The sequence below is a fragment of the Pyrus communis genome, chromosome 15 (assembly GCF_041283825.1).
Source record: "Pyrus communis isolate YQ-2024b chromosome 15, ASM4128382v1, whole genome shotgun sequence".
Lineage (NCBI taxonomy): Eukaryota > Viridiplantae > Streptophyta > Magnoliopsida > Rosales > Rosaceae > Pyrus > Pyrus communis.
The window spans coordinates 42715207-42733208 of record NC_142579.1 but is presented as its reverse complement, the minus strand read 5'-3'; the positions used below and the strand labels follow the sequence as shown (position 1 = coordinate 42733208).

At 40.1% G+C, this 18002-nt stretch overlaps 3 protein-coding genes and 1 long non-coding RNA gene across 7 annotated transcripts; 1 reads left to right on the top strand and 3 right to left on the bottom strand.

The window, feature by feature from the left end:
- Nucleotides 1–1061: 1061 nt before the first annotated feature.
- Nucleotides 1062–5461, bottom strand: LOC137741645 (protein FREE1). 4 transcript variants are annotated; one of them, XM_068481339.2, is made up of 10 exons: nucleotides 4538–5461; nucleotides 4207–4293; nucleotides 3962–4093; nucleotides 3045–3176; nucleotides 2830–2895; nucleotides 2636–2746; nucleotides 2284–2376; nucleotides 2046–2079; nucleotides 1733–1803; nucleotides 1062–1592 (listed from the first exon to the last, which is right to left on the bottom strand). In XM_068481339.2, the coding sequence occupies exons 1-10, from the start codon at nucleotides 5459–5461 to the stop codon at nucleotides 1515–1517; spliced, it is 1728 nt and encodes a 575-aa protein (XP_068337440.1). In that variant the 3' UTR covers nucleotides 1062–1514. The 4 variants fall into 4 exon arrangements, with proteins under 4 accessions (XP_068337440.1, XP_068337448.1, XP_088541975.1 ...); XM_068481347.2 differs by having other exon boundaries at nucleotides 2046–2076; XM_088685849.1 differs by lacking the exon at nucleotides 2636–2746.
- On the top strand, nucleotides 5397–5730 carry LOC148691036 (uncharacterized). The gene is made up of 2 exons (XR_015956759.1): nucleotides 5397–5533; nucleotides 5564–5730. It is a non-coding gene; the product is annotated as an uncharacterized LOC148691036 (long non-coding RNA).
- A 1816-nt stretch (nucleotides 5731–7546) lies between these two features.
- LOC137731340 (putative BOI-related E3 ubiquitin-protein ligase 3) lies at nucleotides 7547–9989 on the bottom strand. The gene is made up of 2 exons (XM_068470446.2): nucleotides 8765–9989; nucleotides 7547–8487 (listed from the first exon to the last, which is right to left on the bottom strand). The coding sequence occupies exons 1-2, from the start codon at nucleotides 9101–9103 to the stop codon at nucleotides 7975–7977; spliced, it is 852 nt and encodes a 283-aa protein (XP_068326547.1). The 5' UTR covers nucleotides 9104–9989; the 3' UTR covers nucleotides 7547–7974.
- Nucleotides 9990–10366: 377 nt separating this feature from the next.
- Nucleotides 10367–17567, bottom strand: LOC137718732 (uncharacterized). The gene is made up of 7 exons (XM_088685916.1): nucleotides 17136–17567; nucleotides 16837–16971; nucleotides 16670–16745; nucleotides 16402–16496; nucleotides 15931–16017; nucleotides 11030–11116; nucleotides 10367–10936 (listed from the first exon to the last, which is right to left on the bottom strand). Exons 1-7 carry the CDS (start codon nucleotides 17470–17472, stop codon nucleotides 10776–10778), a joined length of 978 nt encoding a protein of 325 aa, XP_088542042.1. The 5' UTR covers nucleotides 17473–17567; the 3' UTR covers nucleotides 10367–10775.
- Between the last annotated feature and the right edge of the window lie 435 nt (nucleotides 17568–18002).

The following is an 18002-nucleotide window of genomic DNA, read 5'->3' as shown; positions in this document are numbered from 1 at the left end:
TTATCAAGTATCAACACATACATTTTTATTTCTCACATATCTCTATTAATTTTTAGCATTCGGAGCAAATGAATTGAAGAAGATTAGTGAATAAAAATTAGCAAAAGTATGTGAGAGGTATAAAAAAATGATGAATAACAATACCCTTTTTTGTTCAAAGAGTATATTAATTAGGCCCACCATGTGGCAAGCGATGGCACACTTAGGGATTAGGGTCCTTTCTTGAGCAAAGGATGAGGATTCTCTTGATCAAACCCATCAGACCGTTGAAATTTTATCCAACGGTTACAATTATTATAAATTTTAGAGGAGCCTCTTATTTGTTGCCGTTGGATAAAAATTCAACGGCCCAATGGCCTTGGTCAGGAGGATCCTCACCCTTTGCTCAGGAGAGGATCATGATCCCACACTTAGCACTAACTACATTATTCTTCAAGTTATTATTTTTGTGGAAAATACCAAGGAGAATTTCTCAACATTCTTCAAGTTTTATTTTTGAGAACTTTAACGAAACACTCCCAATATTATTCATTTTAACAAAAAATCATATTTTTACACTAAAAAATCAATTCTTGTACCATTCACTTTACCCTTTTATTTTGTACTTATCGTTAAAACTTAAAATTTTCAAACCCTTTTTATTAATTTTCTTATTATTTTTTTGAGAAATGTTAAGAAGATTTTATCAAAACTCTTCTTAGACTCCTTATTACCTCACAGTTTAACATTTTCCGTGTAAAAAATCCATAAAGAGTCATTTTTAAGAGTCTTAAACGTTTCTCTATTTTTATTTTCAAGGTATTCTTAATTTTCGTCTGTCACATTTCGGATTTCACAACGCGACCACCAACTTTTCGTTTAAAGTGGACTCCTCGACATTTCTTCATCCTTCTCTGCGTATCTTCCATGAGTAATGGTCTCTACTAATTATTAAATTAACCCGACTTAATTTTGTAACTAAGAAATAAACAGCATGACAAAGTAATGACCACATCAAAATCATAAAAATACATGACATAAACATCCAACGGCTGCCGGATTACGGCAACACGAGAAAATCATTTTGTTAACAAAAGTTGTTCAAATGGAAATTGGCATTCAATTCATACATTTGTTAATACATCGTAATCACGAACCAAATGACCGCAAACGCGACACATTCTCTCATGAAACAGGGTCACAACAGACTCGCAAACAAAGGTGAACACTGATGAACCATTACACATACACAAGTGGAGCATCAAGTATTTGATATATAAGTAATTATATGAACATCAATTTCCCTAAAAAAGGCTAGACTCTGTTTGATGGGGCTTACAAGGAAAAATCTTAATATACACTCTAAAACAGCAGAAAGCAGCAGCCAATCTGGTCAAACAACAATCCAGAAAAACACCGACACCCGCAAAAGCTCTTCCAAATTATTAGGAAATATAAGCAATCCAATAAAACAAATTGAACCGAGAAACTTCATAAATAACAATTGAGTGCCGTCGTGAGAATCTGTTTTCGAATCAATGAGCACTCACAAGAAATGGATTCTGGCAAACCCCACACTCAATGGTCTCCGACCCTGTGCTGGGAACTTGAACCTGCAACAATTCCAGTAATTCCATCACCGCATACACAAAAAAATATAAACATGCACACTACAACTACTCCACAAACCCTACATAAGGGTGAAGTCTAATCTTCACTTCAAAATCAGTTGAACTTCTATATAATATATTACCTGCAAGTGGACCGTACATGTAGGACAGGCAACTTCTCTCATTCTCCTTCCAGATCCATCAGACTTTGAACCTGAGGAATGGACATGCAAACGGTTTACGTTCATATAGCTTCTAGCTCCAAAGCTAATATTTTTTTTTTTTTATTGGCTCCTAAGCTAATATTTAAATGTTACAAAACTAACCCAACTGACTGAACTCAGACATTGAACATGCACAAGATTGTCCAAAAAATTTAAAAGACATAAAAAATTCCTTTCAATGGAGGGTCTACTCATATTTCCAACGTCTAATCTTAAAATGCAAAGAAATTACCTGAAGATTCCTTGCGATTCCTTTCCAACTCCTCCTATTCAAAATAAATAAAATGAATTTAGGACGAAAAAAGGGAAGGGTGAACACGCACAACAGACATGTATAAAAAAATGCATGTCCTGAGACTTAAAAGAAATTCAGCTTCTATATTCAAAATAAATTCCACTTTCGTGGAAAACATATTGTCAATTAAGAGCAGATTGGTCTGGTAGAAGCGAAAGACGAACACCGAAATCACCTGAAGCTTCTTGGCAAGATCCTCGTGACTATGAAGTCCTGCAGGTTTACTAGATGCTTCCTTAGCATTACTGAGCCTCTGAGTCACTTCAGCCTGCAAAGGATAATGACACCAAATGAAATCTTGATTCCACCAGAATTATATGGCACATGAACATGATAAAAGAAAAAAAGAAACCAAACCATTTTGTATTGTTTAGTCCACAACATAAGTACAAGGACATTAGAAATACTGAAAATATAAAACAGAATCTTCAGTCCTCTCCATACCCCTCTACTGATTTACTACTGATGTAGTTGGAATAATATGATCAACTGACAGTGATAAACCCTAAAGCAGCTTAGAGACGTACCATGCAACGGTCACAAACTCGAACCTGCGGAGCATTCTCCTCAGCAGTTAAGGCAATTCTGCCATGGGTACACTTGTCGCAGAAAATGTCTCCACAGTTCCGACAGTGATGCTAAAATGGGGGAGAAATCCATAAGTGCAAATGAAGAGAACATGAACAAACAATGAAGAATGCCGCATTAAATTTAGACATACCCTGCGGTTAAAAGCCCCAAAATCTGTCCGACACGCCGTGCATTTTGTAACTGCTTCATCAGGGACCTAAGAACCAGCAGTAATGAAATAAGTAAGAGTAGAGCAAGATTATATTATTACTTGCTAAAAGAAATGCTGTGTTGAAAGGTGGCACTACCACATTTATATCATTCTACGAAGAAAACAAAAGGGAAAGGGAGGTAGGTTAATATTACCCAATGATCTTTCTCCTCATTTCCCGGTTTAATAATGTTCATCCAATCGGTTAATCCTTTCTTTCTCTCTGTAGACTGTTCACTTGGCCTTATGGATTCCGTAGGCTTTATTCTTCCACCCATTTCCTTAAGCTGAGTTACAAGAGGTAAGAACAATACATCACTAAATGTAATCAACATTCAAAATCTCTAAGATAAGGTTAACCATAGTCTTGAGGACATAATATGAACCATATTATGCACCATTCAGATCTTCAATAAAAGCATATAATTTTATAAAGACATAACCATCCAATCATAATATCAACATATACACACGGTAAGTTCATATTTCCATTTTCAGTATAGGAAGGCCAAAAAGATGTTGATAACAAAATTCACTAAGTTCCAAACTAAATGATAGAGATTTCATTTTCCCAATTATGAACGCTTGAAACCAACCAGCACATGGAATTGCAAATATGTCCAGTAGATATCATTAGAGACTAGGCATCGAAGGAACACATTTGATATCAATGCACTTATACACAGACAAATCAGCTGGCTTTACTTCAAAATGAAACGATACCCCTCATGTACGTAGACTGCTCATGCCTATTTGATCAATATGAATCTAAAAGTTCAGACACATAAGTCAATCTATGTAGTTTACCACCCTACTCAAGACAAACACATATATAACTGAAACACGAAACGAAAAATCGCACCCACCTTCTGAAACTTTTACATAGATCCAAAGCATCACAAGCATCTAAAACAAGTATCAATGTTTATACTTACTACATAACAACATGTCAAATAACAGGTGCAGAAACAAGGAAAGCATCACCTAGGCCCAAATCACACGTTGTCAATAAAGAAGGGGAACCATTATTCTTTTAGGGCAAGGGGAAAGGCAAAATTCCCTAGTTTCCAACCTGTACAGTTGCAGCAGTCACCGTATCCAAAAGGGTGTTGGTAGTGTAACTATTTGACTGCAATCTAATACGCCTTGGCTCAATATCCACAGAGCTCTTTGACCAAAAGGCAAAAGTAGATGAGTCGGTTTTCTGCATGAGAATGAAAATAAACATACAAATCACTTATACCTCAGTCCATAACTTAACAGTTCCTAAATTAACAGTTCCCTAACGAACTTGATGCTAAAATAAATTGAACTTACTTCACATCTTGTAACGGTCTCGAGGGGATATATTCTCAATGTCCGACTGGTAGCAGGATCAAGCATACGGATACCATCTAAACCAATCTGAATAAGAATTTAGAATCGGCAAATCTTACTTAACAAATCAAAAGATGATCATCGAAATCCACAGCATATTGAACGACATAACGAAAACGAAACTAATCGTTCCCGCTCCAACACAATCACAAGTGAAAATTAATAGTGTGAAAATCCAATCACAGTAAACACAAGGATAACTAAGTAATTAATGCTTCTATTAAAGTTTAAGCTTGGACTTAAATAGAACGCAGTATCTCCCTGTACATACCTGGCAAAGGACATCCATGGTGCTCTGCCCTCCACTTTCAGCCAACAGCTTGACCCGAAACTTCTGCACACCACTCTTTGCATCCTCTTGAGTATCGACCTTGGGTACTGCCCGGACGATCTTGGTCGAGCTCACCGGCGTATTTTTCCCAGATGGGACACTGATCGACCTCCCGTAATCATCAAACAAAGTCGAGCTTGAAGACTTGGGTGCAGTGCCACGAGCTCCATACGGCTCCACCTTGTCACCTCCGTAAGCATAAACACCGTCGCCGTACCCCGCATCGAGACCTGCATCATACCGCTTCCCATATGGATCCGATCCCAAATCGGTTCGGGTCTGGTTGTATCCCCCATACCTATCATCTATATAGGAGCCGCCGGAACCACCGCCGTGATCAAATTTCAGAGAATTCTCGTAAGAATTTTCATATACAGGCAGCACCGAAGGTGGAGGCTGAGAAAACGGGCTCTGGTAAACGGACGAAAATGGAGAGGAGGGATTGGAATTAGGGTTAGGGTTGGCGGGAATCGAGGGCGGCAAAGTGGCGTAACTGGGAGCCGATTGGTTATATTCGTACGGTGGTTGATAAGGTTGCTGCTGTGGCGGCGGTTGATAGGGGGAATGGGTCTCGAACGGAGGGAAAGAAGAAGGCGGCTGTGGCGTGGGATTGAAGGTTTGCAAATTGGGATTGGAGATTGGAGGGGGAGGGGCGTAGGAAGGAGCGGTGGGAGGGGCAGGATCGGGATTCAGAGAATACGGGGGGTAAGATTGGGAATAAGGTGAGTAATCGGGGGAGGTGAAGGGCGGTGCGGAGGCGTAGGGGTTGTGGTGGTGATCGGCGGGGTTGGGGATAGGGTTAGGGTTTTGATGTGGAGGGGGGTACTGGTAATACGGAGCGGACGAGTAATCCCCGTTTTGCATCGCTGATCGCAGATCACGACGAGGTCGTTTCAGAGAGAGGAGGAAGAGGAGGAAGAGAAGGCGGAGGCGGAGGCGGAGGCGGAGGCGGAGGCGGAGGCGGAGGCGGAATAAAAAAATGCGGTTGCGCTGGGTGTTTCTCTGCGTTTGGCGACAAGGCCTTAACTAACAAACGGTCTCGCGAGTAGTTATGAATAAGTTTTAAGGGGACGTTTCGATGTAATCCAGAAACAATCAGAAAATACAAATGGGCTGATCTCACTTTTTTCGTATTTCAAGTTTTTGAGGTCTAATGGGCCCGATCTCACATTTTCATTTACGAGCAGATTTAAAGTGAGCCCACTTAAGAGAGGATTTTCTTTTTACCAAACGATATTATATACACTAAGAGAGAGGGGTGAGTTTAATCTCATAATGGGTTAATTACTTTTGTTCTTAGTGAACTTAGACCTTGTATGCGTGTTCCCTAATGTAGAAAGGAGTAGGGTCACTTTGCATAACCAATTGGTTTTGAGTGGAATGTTTGTTTCCTTCGTATCATCGGAGCAAATTTCCTTGTGCGTCAAATAAAACAGTCATAGGTGTTTCGTGTTACTTTTTTGTTACTTTTTTTTTTTAGTATATCTATATTTTTACACTAGATAGAGTGGGAGTTCGACTAAACCACACAATGGGCAGTCTAATTTGGTATCGAATTCGCCATCAACGATATTCGAACCTAAGACCTCTCATTTCTAAACAAAGAGGAATATTATCAAATCGTAATACTGAATGACATGTGTTCATGTTACTTAGTTAAGTTAAAAAATATTGCTTAGATTTATAATGAATTGTCTCATTCCCATCACTATTAATTAGTTTTGAAAAATAATTTAATATTATACATTTCGTTCATTAACGATTAAATTAATAACATTACGCCACAATTCGTTACTTTGTCCAAAAGTAGAAAGCAAGCTCTTAAAGCTGAACCGATAAAGTAAATATGCAGACCTTCTTGTTCAATGTTCCCTAAAACTAAAGGCTCCATGATCACGACGTTGGAACACGAAAAGCTTAGTAGGAATGGGATTTCATGGAATCATGTTGCAGGGAGAAACGGAACACGGTTCTCAGCCAGTTGAAATGAGGAAGGAAGACTCTCGGCCAGATCAGTCGCTGTGTGACCGGGTGAGTGGTGCCCATCTTCTTCTGTCGACTCTTCTGCTCTTTGAGATTAATTATTTTATTGAGGGAAAGAAAAAAGTACAAAAAATCAGCGTTGAGATTTTCCATGCACGACAAGAACCAGGAGCAGAAGAAGCAGATCTCCCTTCTCGAAAAAGTCCATTAATTCTCTCACACGACAGTTGATCATTGCATGCAAGTTCTTTTTATACAAAAGACATTGTGAGAAAACAATAAGGCCTCGTTTTGTTTGCAGCATCTGAAGCTGAGCTGCTGCATTTGCGAAGTTTGCTTCTTTCAACGACGACTCTCGTGTCATTTCCGAATGGTCAAGCCTCATTGAAAGCCGAGAAAAAAACAAAAGATTATGATACCAAAAAGTGGCGGTGGTGACAGTTGCAGTCCTTGTAATCTTTTAAATACAAACGCCAAAATTTTCATATTTCCCTTTTGTCAGTTGTAGGTTTAGAGCCGTATGCTCTCTGTTTATGCCTATATAAACAGAGAGAGAGCGAGAGAGCTGGCTTTCTTGTGACACAATAAAAAAAAAGCATGCACGCTCCTCCCAGCATCATATCCTCTGAGATTCCAACCCAAATCAGGTAAATAATTATAAAGCCAAGATTCTCTCTTTTGGGAGAGACATCCCTAAACCATGCTTAGTTGGTCTAAAAATAAAACGATGGCATATTGAATATATAGGCAACTCCTCTCTTTACCTAAAAAAAGAATGTATAGGCAACTCCTTTCCTTTTAGTACAAATCGATCGCATATCCAAAGATTGAAAATTCTAACACACATAAAACGTATAATATGCATTACTTTATTTAGGGATGTATCCTAAAGGTGATCATGAAATTCAATACTAGTCACATAAATATCCTAAAGGTGATCATGAAATTCAACACTAATCACATAAATATCATAAATATATAAACACTAATAGCGTAAATTAACGATCGGATACTTGTTGAAAAATATTATAAAATTTGACGGATGAATCTAAAATTCCGCCTAAAAAGCAAATTTACAAAAAATGATCCAAGCGAGAATCCATTTCCTAGGAATTCGGAAGATTTTGTTATTGTGTTTGTTTATCGTACATCATGCGGTCAATTTTCATTAGATACTATTTATATTTAATTTTAAAATTTAAATAATTTCTAACGATACAACATACGATGAACGAACACGATTACAATATCTTTTTCCCAGAAGTGCTATACACCGATGTATAATGAAAGGACCACCCAAAATGGAGAATTAGCAAAAGGCGTCATGATTCACAAGAGTACAACTAAATATTGATGCTATTTTGGAAGCACTTTTTGCTTGGCACTTTTCCATGCTAGACAAAACAGACCTCCATGCTTGCCTCCTTGGCGGAATCACAAACGGGGCAAAATCCAAGAAATCCTTCACAGAATCTGCACGAACAGAGATGCCTGCACGGCAGAAAAAGCACGCACGAGCTCCGCTCGTGGCAGCTTTTGCAAACCAACTTTCTCCATTTCGCTTCTGCCAATTGGTCTTCCTCCATAATTGCTACTCTGTTTTCACAGCAGGACTCTGCGTCGTCCGCTTCGCTGCTGACCAGAACCAGTCGCTCTCTGGCCTCCTCGAGCGCGTTGTTTAGGCCCATCACCATTGTTTCGTTCGCTTTCGCCACCCGCTGCCAAGTGTCGCTTTCCATCTCCGCTTTTCTCAGGCAGTCCTGGAGCTCCATCGTTTTCTTGGTTGCCTGTCTTAACTGGTCTTCTTTCTGCCTAATTAAATTTAACGTTCTGGATTCTAGGTTGCTCAATAGAGCTGCTAGCTGTTGCTTCCTCTGCTCTTGCAATGCAAACTTAAGCTTTTCACTCTGTTTTTCAAGAAATAAGTAAATGAGGAAAAAATATCCGTTATTTACAAACGTTTTCACTAAAAAAAAAATTACAAAGAGCGTTTTTTTTTTTTTTTCAAGTCTAATGATATTAAGTGATTATTTGAGAAAAACGAACAAAAAATTGAATCCTTGTTCTTGTTTTATTTGAAATTCTGAGAGTGATGCAATAATAAAATTAACCCAACAGTCACCGTGAAAAATAAAGGAAACCTATGAAGGAAATTTAAAGAAAATTAACACCAATAATAATCACCTGCAATTGAATAATGCAGTCAAGCTCGTGCCTTTGCAAGTCCATCTGCGCCCCTAAGTTTTCCGCGAACTGCGTTGGGGGAAAGCTATTGAAAGTGGAAGGCGAAACCGAAGATCCTAACTGGTTGCAGAAATCAAAGCCCATCGTATTTAAATTCTGACTCTGATTCTGAGCCGGTGGAAGACTGAGGTGAAAGTGATGATGAGGAGGGGGAACGGCAGGGGGCTGAGGGCTCGGAATGCAGGAAAAAATGTCATCGAGGCCGGAAACAGGGTGGGGCAGCGCCGCCGCCGACGACCAATCTTCAGAAAAGTACAAACTTTGTGCCTGAACTGCCATATTTTTTTCCTCTGCACAACCTTAATCTTTTGCCTTCACATATTTCATGGGACTTTTTAATACGAAACAAAATGGGGCAGGTTTGGAAAAGCTGGAGGGTTTAATGTTCTTGTTATATCAGAAAATATGCATGACCCCTTCTCTCTCTCTCTCTCTCTCTCTCTCTCTCTCTCTCTCTCTCTCTTTATTGGCATAACCTTTGCCTTCCTTGTTGCTTTGAGTGTCTGGTCTAACTGAATGAGTGGTTTATATATAGAGAGAGGAAACGGACAAATCTTTCTTAATGTGATTAATTAATGCTAATTAAGGAACTAAAAAAGGTTAATAATAAAGAAAGTTAAGAGCTTTGCGAGTCTTTTTCTCTGTTGCCCAAAATCCCAAAAGGCTTGAAAACCAATGGAAGCATTTAATGGCATAGAGAAGTGGGGGTGGCGGGAAACTACGACGTACACATCCAGATTTGGTGACAGAAGGGTCGCAGAATGATCGGGTCAGAGATTTCATAAAGAAAGTGAGAGAGAGAGAGAGATTCACTCTCAATTGAGAGACGGGAAAGGGTCAGAAGTTATGAAGAGGGAGAGGGAGAGGGAGAGGGGGAGGAGATTGAGAGAATCAGAGAGATTGGAGAAATTGTCAGTTTGGTCATTGGGAAAGGCTGAAGAATAGCATTTCTATCTTTTTCCTATTTCCTATTTTTATAAATTTCTGCCAATTCAATTCACACTTCTTTTACATGTTGCATTAATATTTGTTTATTGTTATAATTTGTAAAATATAAATAATAACTTACTAACATGTCATAATTTATTTTTGAGTGCCGTTATTTACACTCATTTTATTTGTTACATATTTCTTTAATTTTCGACTGTTAGATTAAATAAATTAAAAAAAATTAAATAATAAAAATTAATAGTGTGTTTAAAAAAATAATGTAGATAACATTATCATATGATCTATAAAAACGAAGAAATTAACAAGGAATAGTGTTAATGCGTGGACATAGTCCTGCATGCACTAAAAGCAGACACATGTGTTGAATGGCGGTGAGCAGGGCTTGCCACGCATCTACTACAATCTTCGTGCGAGAACCATGCTTAAGCTGCTCACGGTTTTGCATAATAAACCTACATCAAGTGCCAAACTACTCTCACGATAGGATAATCTTTGATCAGGCCGCTTGATCATATGTTTTATAAGATTATTCAAGATCGACAAGTATATCACATCCAACTACTCAATATCAACAAGCATATTGACACATCATTTATCATCAACGTCATATTTATATTGATATTATTGACCCTTCAATTACATAATTGTTGAGTTGAAATGCTTTTCAATAGAGCTCTTGGTGGAAAGTAAATGAAGATGTAGCAACATTCCATCATGTGAAATATAATCCGACAAAAATGATATTGACGACAATTATTATATGGTCGACAACACTGAAAGAAATAATTTGACAGATTTTCTTTCTATTTGTACATTTTAATAACAAGATCAACCATAACAACTCATATCCTAAAATAATTATTATAAAAAAATAAATAAAAAATAAAAACTTGATGCGAAGTCTGAATATCTCATGATGCATATTACCAGTAACATACTAGGTAAAGTTCAAAGGATGTCATTTATCCATGATATCTGAAGCAACAAATAAGTTCCACCTTCAGGCTCCGACTCTGGCAGGCTCTCCCACAGCACTTTCCATTCGAGTATACCATTCACCGATCCGCGTGTTCTCCACCATATCTTTACCAGATTTAAGGTGCCGAATAGGCCTCAAAACACCAAATACAGCAAGATCGGCCAAATTAGGATTTGATCCACCTGTTCAAAGACAAGATCATCCGGTAAATTCACAGTTTCGATCATAAAATAAGTCTTGCTTAATAGTATACAATATTTAAGAAGAAAAATTACCAAGAAATTGTCTGCCTTTAAGAGCATCCACCCATGTTTCTGCAGCTCCATACAAGGTGTAAACTTTTGGATTCTCATTATCTTTCTCTACAAGGTTACAAGGATTTATATACATGACTTCAAGTATCAAGATCAAATCACCCTAAATTAAGGGATACAAGTGTGTAGGTAGGACGGCTTATACTTTGTAGGTAGGACGGCTTATACTTTGTGGGTAGGACGGCTTATAGGACGGCTTGTACTTTGTAGGTAGGACGGCTTATGACTACTAACAACCTTATCAACATCCCCCCGCAAACCTGACTCCGGGGAGGAGACAAAGTTTGAACACAGAGATCGAAAACGCGCCGTAGACAGCCCCTTCGTAAAGACATCTGCAAGCTGCAATGTGGAAGGCAGAAACTGAACTCGATGAGTACCAGAAGCAACTCGTTCACGAACGAAATGATAGTCAAGGGCAATATGCTTAGTGCGAGCATGAAACACGGGGTTAGCAGCCATGTACATTGCACTTAAGTTGTCACAATGCATCAAAACAGGAAGACGAACAGGCACCCGTAGTTCATGTAGTAAACTGAGGATCCAAATGGTATCGGCACAAGCAAAGGCAAGAGCCCTATACTCCGCTTCAGCACTAGAGCGAGACATTGTCCGTTGCTTCTTGGCACACCAAGAAATTAAATTATTCCCCAAGTAAACACAAAAACCAGTTGTAGAACGGCGGGTGTCTGGACACCCCGCCCAATCCGCATCCGAATAGGCAGCAAGCTGAAATGGTTGAGCAGAGGGTGTGAACGTAATTCTCATGCCCAAAGTCCCTTTAAGATATCGCAAGATACGTTTAACAGCATCCATATGGTCAGTGGTAGGACGTCCCATAAATTGAGCAACAGTTTGCACCGCAAAGGAGATGTCAGGACGCGTTAACGTGAGATACTGAAGTGAGCCCACAATTTGTCTATAAAGGGATGCATCTGGAAGAGGTGAACCTGAGGTAGCAGATAAAGAAGTCTTGGCAGCAACTGGAGTAGGGCATGGTTTACACTCAAGCATATTACTACGTTTCAAAATATCAAGAGTATATTTGTTTTGTGTCAACCGGAGGCCAGAAGATAGATGGGAGACTTCGACACCCAAGAAATAGTGTAAACGCCCAAGGTCTTTAAGTTCAAACTCCTTACCCAAAACTGCAATAAAGGTTTGAAGTAGAGAAGAAGCATTACCCGTCAACACTATGTCATCAACATAGAGAAGAAAAATCAAAATTGTAGAACCCTGATGAAAAGTGAACATGGAGCTATCCGCCCTACTTTGAACAAAGCCAGAATGGACAAGGAAAGCACTGAGGCGTTGAAACCAAGCACGTGGTGCTTGTTTAAGACCATAGAGTGCCTTGTGCAATTTACACACATAATTAGGGCGAGTGGGATCAACGAAACCTGGCGGCTGCTGCATATAAACCTCCTCCATAAGAGAGCCATGAAGAAAAGCATTCTTCACATCAAGTTGATGAAGAGGCCACCCAAAGTGCACTGCTAAACTCAAAACTGTGCGAATCGTCGTAGGTTTAACCACGGGACTAAAAGTTTCTGAATAATCAACACCGGCTTGTTGGTGAAACCCCTTGGCGACAAGACGCGCCTTATGACGTTCAATCGAGCCATCCGAATTCTGTTTCAACTTAAACACCCATTTACAACCGACGATGTTGGCACGAGGAACCGGAGGAACCAAAGACCACATACGTTGTTTTAATAAAGCATTGAATTCATCTGACATCGCCTGTCTCCATTCAGGGGACCTAGATGCTTGGCTGTAACATGTAGGTTCAGAATCTTCCCCAACCAAAGCAATGAAGGCGTGAAGAATGGGATGGCGCGATGCAAAGTAAGACCGAGCTTTGGGTTTAAAGATACCCGATTTGGAGCGAGTTTGAGGTCCAATATATGGAACTGGGGCAGTAACAATAGCTTGAGATGGCTCGCTAGCTGACGGGAGTAAGCTACCAGATGCAGGTGGAGCTGTGATGCCAGGACCAGAGGGAGGCACAACACCCTGTCCAGTACCAGAATCTGAAGCAGCTGCTGCAGAGAGAGGAGCAACAGGTGGTTGCAGAGAACTAGTAGATGGCGGTGTAGGCAGAGTTTGTGTCTCAGAGGGCAGCGAGTAAGGTGCATGAATAATTGGCACAAATGCAAAGTCTGATGGTGGCATCGTGGAAGAAGCAGCAAGAGCACCATAAGGATAGGAGTCCTCATTAAAAATAACATGACGAGAGAGATATACTCGGCCAGTCGGAGGGTGAAGACATCGATAACCCTTGTATTGGTCACTGTAGCCAAGAAAAACACAAGCCAAAGATCTAGGTTGTAGTTTATTAGTCATATAATCACCAAGATACGGAAAGCAAGCACAACCAAAAGTTCGGAAAGCCATATAATCTGGAGACCGTCCAAATAGCATTTGGAATGGAGAGGCCCACTTAAGAACATGTGAGGGTAATCGATTCAAAACATAAACAGCGGTGCAAAGTGCCTCAGCCCAAAATTTAGGAGGAAGATTGGCAGCAAGTAACAATGTGCGTCCCATTTCAGAAATATGACGATGTTTGCGTTCAGCAAGGCCGTTTTGCTGCGGGGTATGCAGACAAGAAAATCTGTGGTGAATCCCTTTTTGCGCACACAATGTCCGAAACGATAAATTATCATACTCCTTACCCCCATCACTTTGGAAGATTTTAACCATGGTCGAAAATTGATTATAAATAAGAGTGAGAAAAGTATTAAAGTGAGTAAAAACCTCTGACTTATTACGCATGGGATAAATCCATGTATACCGTGTGTAGTCATCGGTAAACAAGACATAATAACGAAAACCGGAGACTGACAAAATAGGAGACATCCAAACATCAGAATGAATTAATTCAAAAGGAGACTTAGCATAATGTTCAGAAGAATGAAATGACAGACGATGGGATTTAGCCAACGCACAATGATTACAAAATTTTTTATTTGAAACTGAAAAAGACGAGCCTAATACATCACTAGAGGCTAATACACTAAGAACTTGACGAGATGGATGCCCAAGACGACGATGCCAAAGTGATGACGACGCTAAAACGGAAACAAAAGCACATTTGGGAGCTGACCAATTCCTAGAGGCAAAACCAAGCTTAATGGGATAGAGGCCATCCTCACATGGGCCCTGAAAAAGAACAACACCGGTTTTTAAATCACGGATGACAAAACCCCAAGGAAAGAACGTTAAACTAACAAGATTATCACGTGTAAACTTAGCAACCGACAATAAATTCTTTTTAATTGCTGGAACATGTAAAACTTGAGATAATCGAAAAATAAACGACCCAGACTCAAATGAAATATTACCAGTGTGCGCAATAGGGAGGGCCTCACCACTACCAACAACCACCTTGTCATGAGAACCATACCCAGTAGCCGAAGTCATTGTTCGAGCATCACTCGTCATATGATGAGTAGCCCCAGTATCGGGATACCATGTTAGATCAGAGGGAGAAGCAAGATGCATACCAGCAAAGGCACGAGAGATATCATCATTTGAACGAGTAGCTTGAGGACACAATGCAGCAAGGTGGCCAAATTGGTTGCAGGCCCAACACTGAGGACCACGATTGACAGGAGCAGGTCCAAGAATACCAAGGCGTTGTTGTACAGCACCACGTTGACCATATCGCCCAACACCTCCATGTTGATTTGATCGGCCACCACTAGGGGTACGGGGAAACCGATTGCCACCAGAAGCACCATTGGGGCGAGAAGAAGAGTGACCACCGCGTCCATTAGACGAACCACCAACCGTATGACGGGCAGAATAGAAAGCAGAATGGGATGATGCAGCAACCTGTTTCATGGCGTGCTTGGACTCAAAGACTAGGAGACGGGTACGCAGATCATTAAAGGATGGCAGAGGTGGAAAATTGGTCAGGGCCAAGACAAGCATTTCATATTCAGGCCCCAAGCCGTTAAGCACATACGTAACCAAATCATCATTCTGAACAGGTTGACCAATGGAGGCCAATTGATCTGCCAAATGCTTGGCCAGACCCAAGTATTCTGCAATTGTTTGGTTCCCTTTCTGAAGAGAAAGCAACTGAAACCGATTATGGGTAGAATTGGCAAGGGATTGTTGAGAAAAATTCTGACGAAGATGCTCCCATATCTCATGAGAAGTGGACAGCCCAACAGTCAAAGAAAGAACGGGCTCAGTAAGCGTAGCACGTAGCAGGCTCACAAGTGTCTGATCAGTCTGGTACCACACAAGGTAATCGGGATTAGGAGTCGTAGTGACCACAGGAGGAACCACCGTAGAAGTAACATCAGAATCAACAGAAGCAGTGGGGGAGGCAACAGGCGCAGGGGTGGTGATAAAGAGAGGAGGACAGGGGTGAGTGCCATCAACAAAACGCCAAAGATTTTGGCCAATCAGAAAAAGCTTAACCTGACTTTCCCAAGGAAGATAGTTGGTTTCAGAAAGCTTAACGGAAACGAGGGTAGAGATATTGGGGATTGAAAAGGTGGAAGATGAAGTTGCGGAAGCCATGAAAAAAAAGGAGGATCAGAGGCTCAATACCATGTAAACTTTTGGATTCTCATTATCTTTCTCTACAAGGTTACAAGGATTTATATACATGACTTCAAGTATCAAGATCAAATCACCCTAAATTAAGGGATACAAGTGTGTAGGTAGGACGGCTTATACTTTGTAGGTAGGACGGCTTATAGGACGGCTTATACTTTGTGGGTAGGACGGCTTATAGGACGGCTTATACTTTGTGGGTAGGACGGCTTATAGGACGGCTTATACTTTGTAGGTAGGACGGCTTATAGGACGGCTTGTACTTTGTAGGTAGGACGGCTTATGACTACTAACAACCTTATCAACACAAGGAAAATACGTAGCAGCAGCTCCAGCGTACTTTGCTACCATCCTTTCATATGAACTGAAATTTCCTGCATGTCCGAGATTTTAAAAGAACTAATGCTGGCATAAATCCAGCACTTCTAGGGGAAGGAGCCTGTATTTCCTAAAATTAGAATGGTAAGCGGGGTTTAATTAGGAACATCCAAAGCCTCTGGAACCGCAAGGGAGCACAGGTGCAAAATTGTTTTGAGAATGAAGGCAATGCAAACTGAAACAGATTTTTAAGGTTGGAACTTAACTATGTCCTAGTGATAGTTTAGGAGTATCTGTTACTGAAGGTTTAAGACAACTCCAGTTACTCACAATGAGAAGAAATTGAGCTTCCACATACATTTGGAGCATTCTCTATAATTGACGATATGGGACGTTAATAAAGAGAGATAATTCAGTAACGATGTAGTGCAATACCATACCATGACTGGTGATGTAGTCAAATGACTCGAAAGCCTCTGAAACAGTTCGATATAAGTTTAGTGATAAAACATGTACTAAACGTTTATCCACCCACCTACATCACAGTTAACCAGTTATTATCGTGCCAAAAGTCCCGTGATCACAACACCTAACAAATACAAGTATTAAAAAGGAAATCTAGTCACTGCAAGAGATATCTCTTGTAGTATCTATGCAAACAAAAAAAAAAAAAAAAAGGTTTACAAAATAGTGGAAGCAAAAACTTACCGACGCCATTTCTTTTCTTCTTCGCTATTCAAGGTGTTTTCAGGATTGATCCTTCGGTGTAGCTTATCAATTATATCTGTGAATACAAAACATAACGAATTAACAAAAAATACAAAATCAACTTGAAATTAGATACATTATAGGGAAGTGACAAAATGTCCAAAGACCTGAAGAATCAACCATCTGTTCGCCGTCGACTTTCAAGGTCAGCACCATCTTGTAATCAGACCATTCAATCTCTTTCTTGTTGATGGGGTTAACCTCCATAACTTTGTACGGAATGTTATAGTAATCCAAGAAGGCTATGATACAGAAGAAATTCATTGGCTAAAGCAATCAAAGAGCATAAAATCGAAAGCGAAAGTAGAATCCTAGGATCGAAATCTTGTATAAAGACTGGGAGTAACCAAATTAGGAAGGAAAGTTGGATAATTTCATCTTCAGATATGAATTCGAGATAGTTTACCTCTAACCTTATTGCAGAAAGGGCAAGCTTCGTATTGGTAGAGCACGACGTCTTGGGGGAGGGACTTCACGTTGGGGTGCACCTCCTGAACCGCAGACGTGGCGGCGTTTGCCGAGAAGCACATGTGCCCTCCCGCGCAGCGAGGCACAGAGGAGGGTTTCGATAGGCCGAAGCGATCGCCGAGCCTCTGTGTGAACCACAACGGATTCGAATTCGAGCACGTGCTCAACATCGCTGCGTGAACCAGGCGGTGTTGAGTTGCGGAGGTGGTTGTGGTGGCGCCGCCCATAGAAATGGCTGCTCTGGTGAGGAAAGCGATTCCGTTAACCCTTCTCATGGTGTACGAATCTCGGATCACTGTAGTCGCTCTCTCGTTCCTCGCGAAGTCGCATGTCTCGAACTTTTGGGTTTCGTTGAAATGGTAGAGCTCTGATTGGGTTTAATCAGGGTTTTGGTGTCGGCAAGTACATGCAAATCCGAAAAAATCGTTTTTTGTTTGAGGGTATTATTGGTATTAAACTTGTAAACCCAAAGGTGGAGCCCGTCTTATTAAAAAAAAAAAAACTTTAACGAAAAATGCCGAATATTGTTTATTTTTATAAAAAAAATTATATTTATGTATTAAAAAATTAATTCTGATGCTATTCATTTTTACTTTAATCTCGTTAAAACTTACAATTTTTAAATCATTTTTATTAATTTTCTTTATTTAAAAAGTTCCAATAAAACAAGTAAAACCAAAAAGGGACGGAACCAAAATAAAACTAGGTCAAGTTTGAGGGCATTATCGGTATTAAACCTGTGCCGACTCAGAGGCGGTTAATCTGAAGTCTATATAAACCAACGCTATTAGCCAGTTATTGCATC

What these genes read in the sequence shown, in the direction of transcription:
- LOC137741645 (XM_068481339.2), bottom strand. Translation starts at nt 5,461, where the DNA reads ATGCAAAACGGGGATTACTCGTCCGCTCCGTATTACCAGTACCCCCCT. An exon ending in AGACCGTTACAAGATGTGAA is followed by an intron (nt 4,094 to 4,206) that starts GTAAGTTCAATT and finishes ATTCTCATGCAG; the next exon opens with AAAACCGACTCATCTACTTT. An exon ending in GAGTTTGTGACCGTTGCATG is followed by an intron (nt 2,377 to 2,635) that starts GTACGTCTCTAA and finishes TATCCTTTGCAG; the next exon opens with GCTGAAGTGACTCAGAGGCT.
- LOC137731340 (XM_068470446.2), bottom strand. Translation starts at nt 9,103, where the DNA reads ATGGCAGTTCAGGCACAAAGTTTGTACTTTTCTGAAGATTGGTCGTCG. An exon ending in ACTGCATTATTCAATTGCAG is followed by an intron (nt 8,488 to 8,764) that starts GTGATTATTATT and finishes CTTGAAAAACAG; the next exon opens with AGTGAAAAGCTTAAGTTTGC.
- LOC137718732 (XM_088685916.1), bottom strand. Translation starts at nt 17,472, where the DNA reads ATGAGAAGGGTTAACGGAATCGCTTTCCTCACCAGAGCAGCCATTTCT. An exon ending in TTTCTGCAATAAGGTTAGAG is followed by an intron (nt 16,972 to 17,135) that starts GTAAACTATCTC and finishes TCTGTATCATAG; the next exon opens with CCTTCTTGGATTACTATAAC. An exon ending in GAAGAAAAGAAATGGCGTCG is followed by an intron (nt 16,497 to 16,669) that starts GTAAGTTTTTGC and finishes ACTGTGATGTAG; the next exon opens with GTGGGTGGATAAACGTTTAG.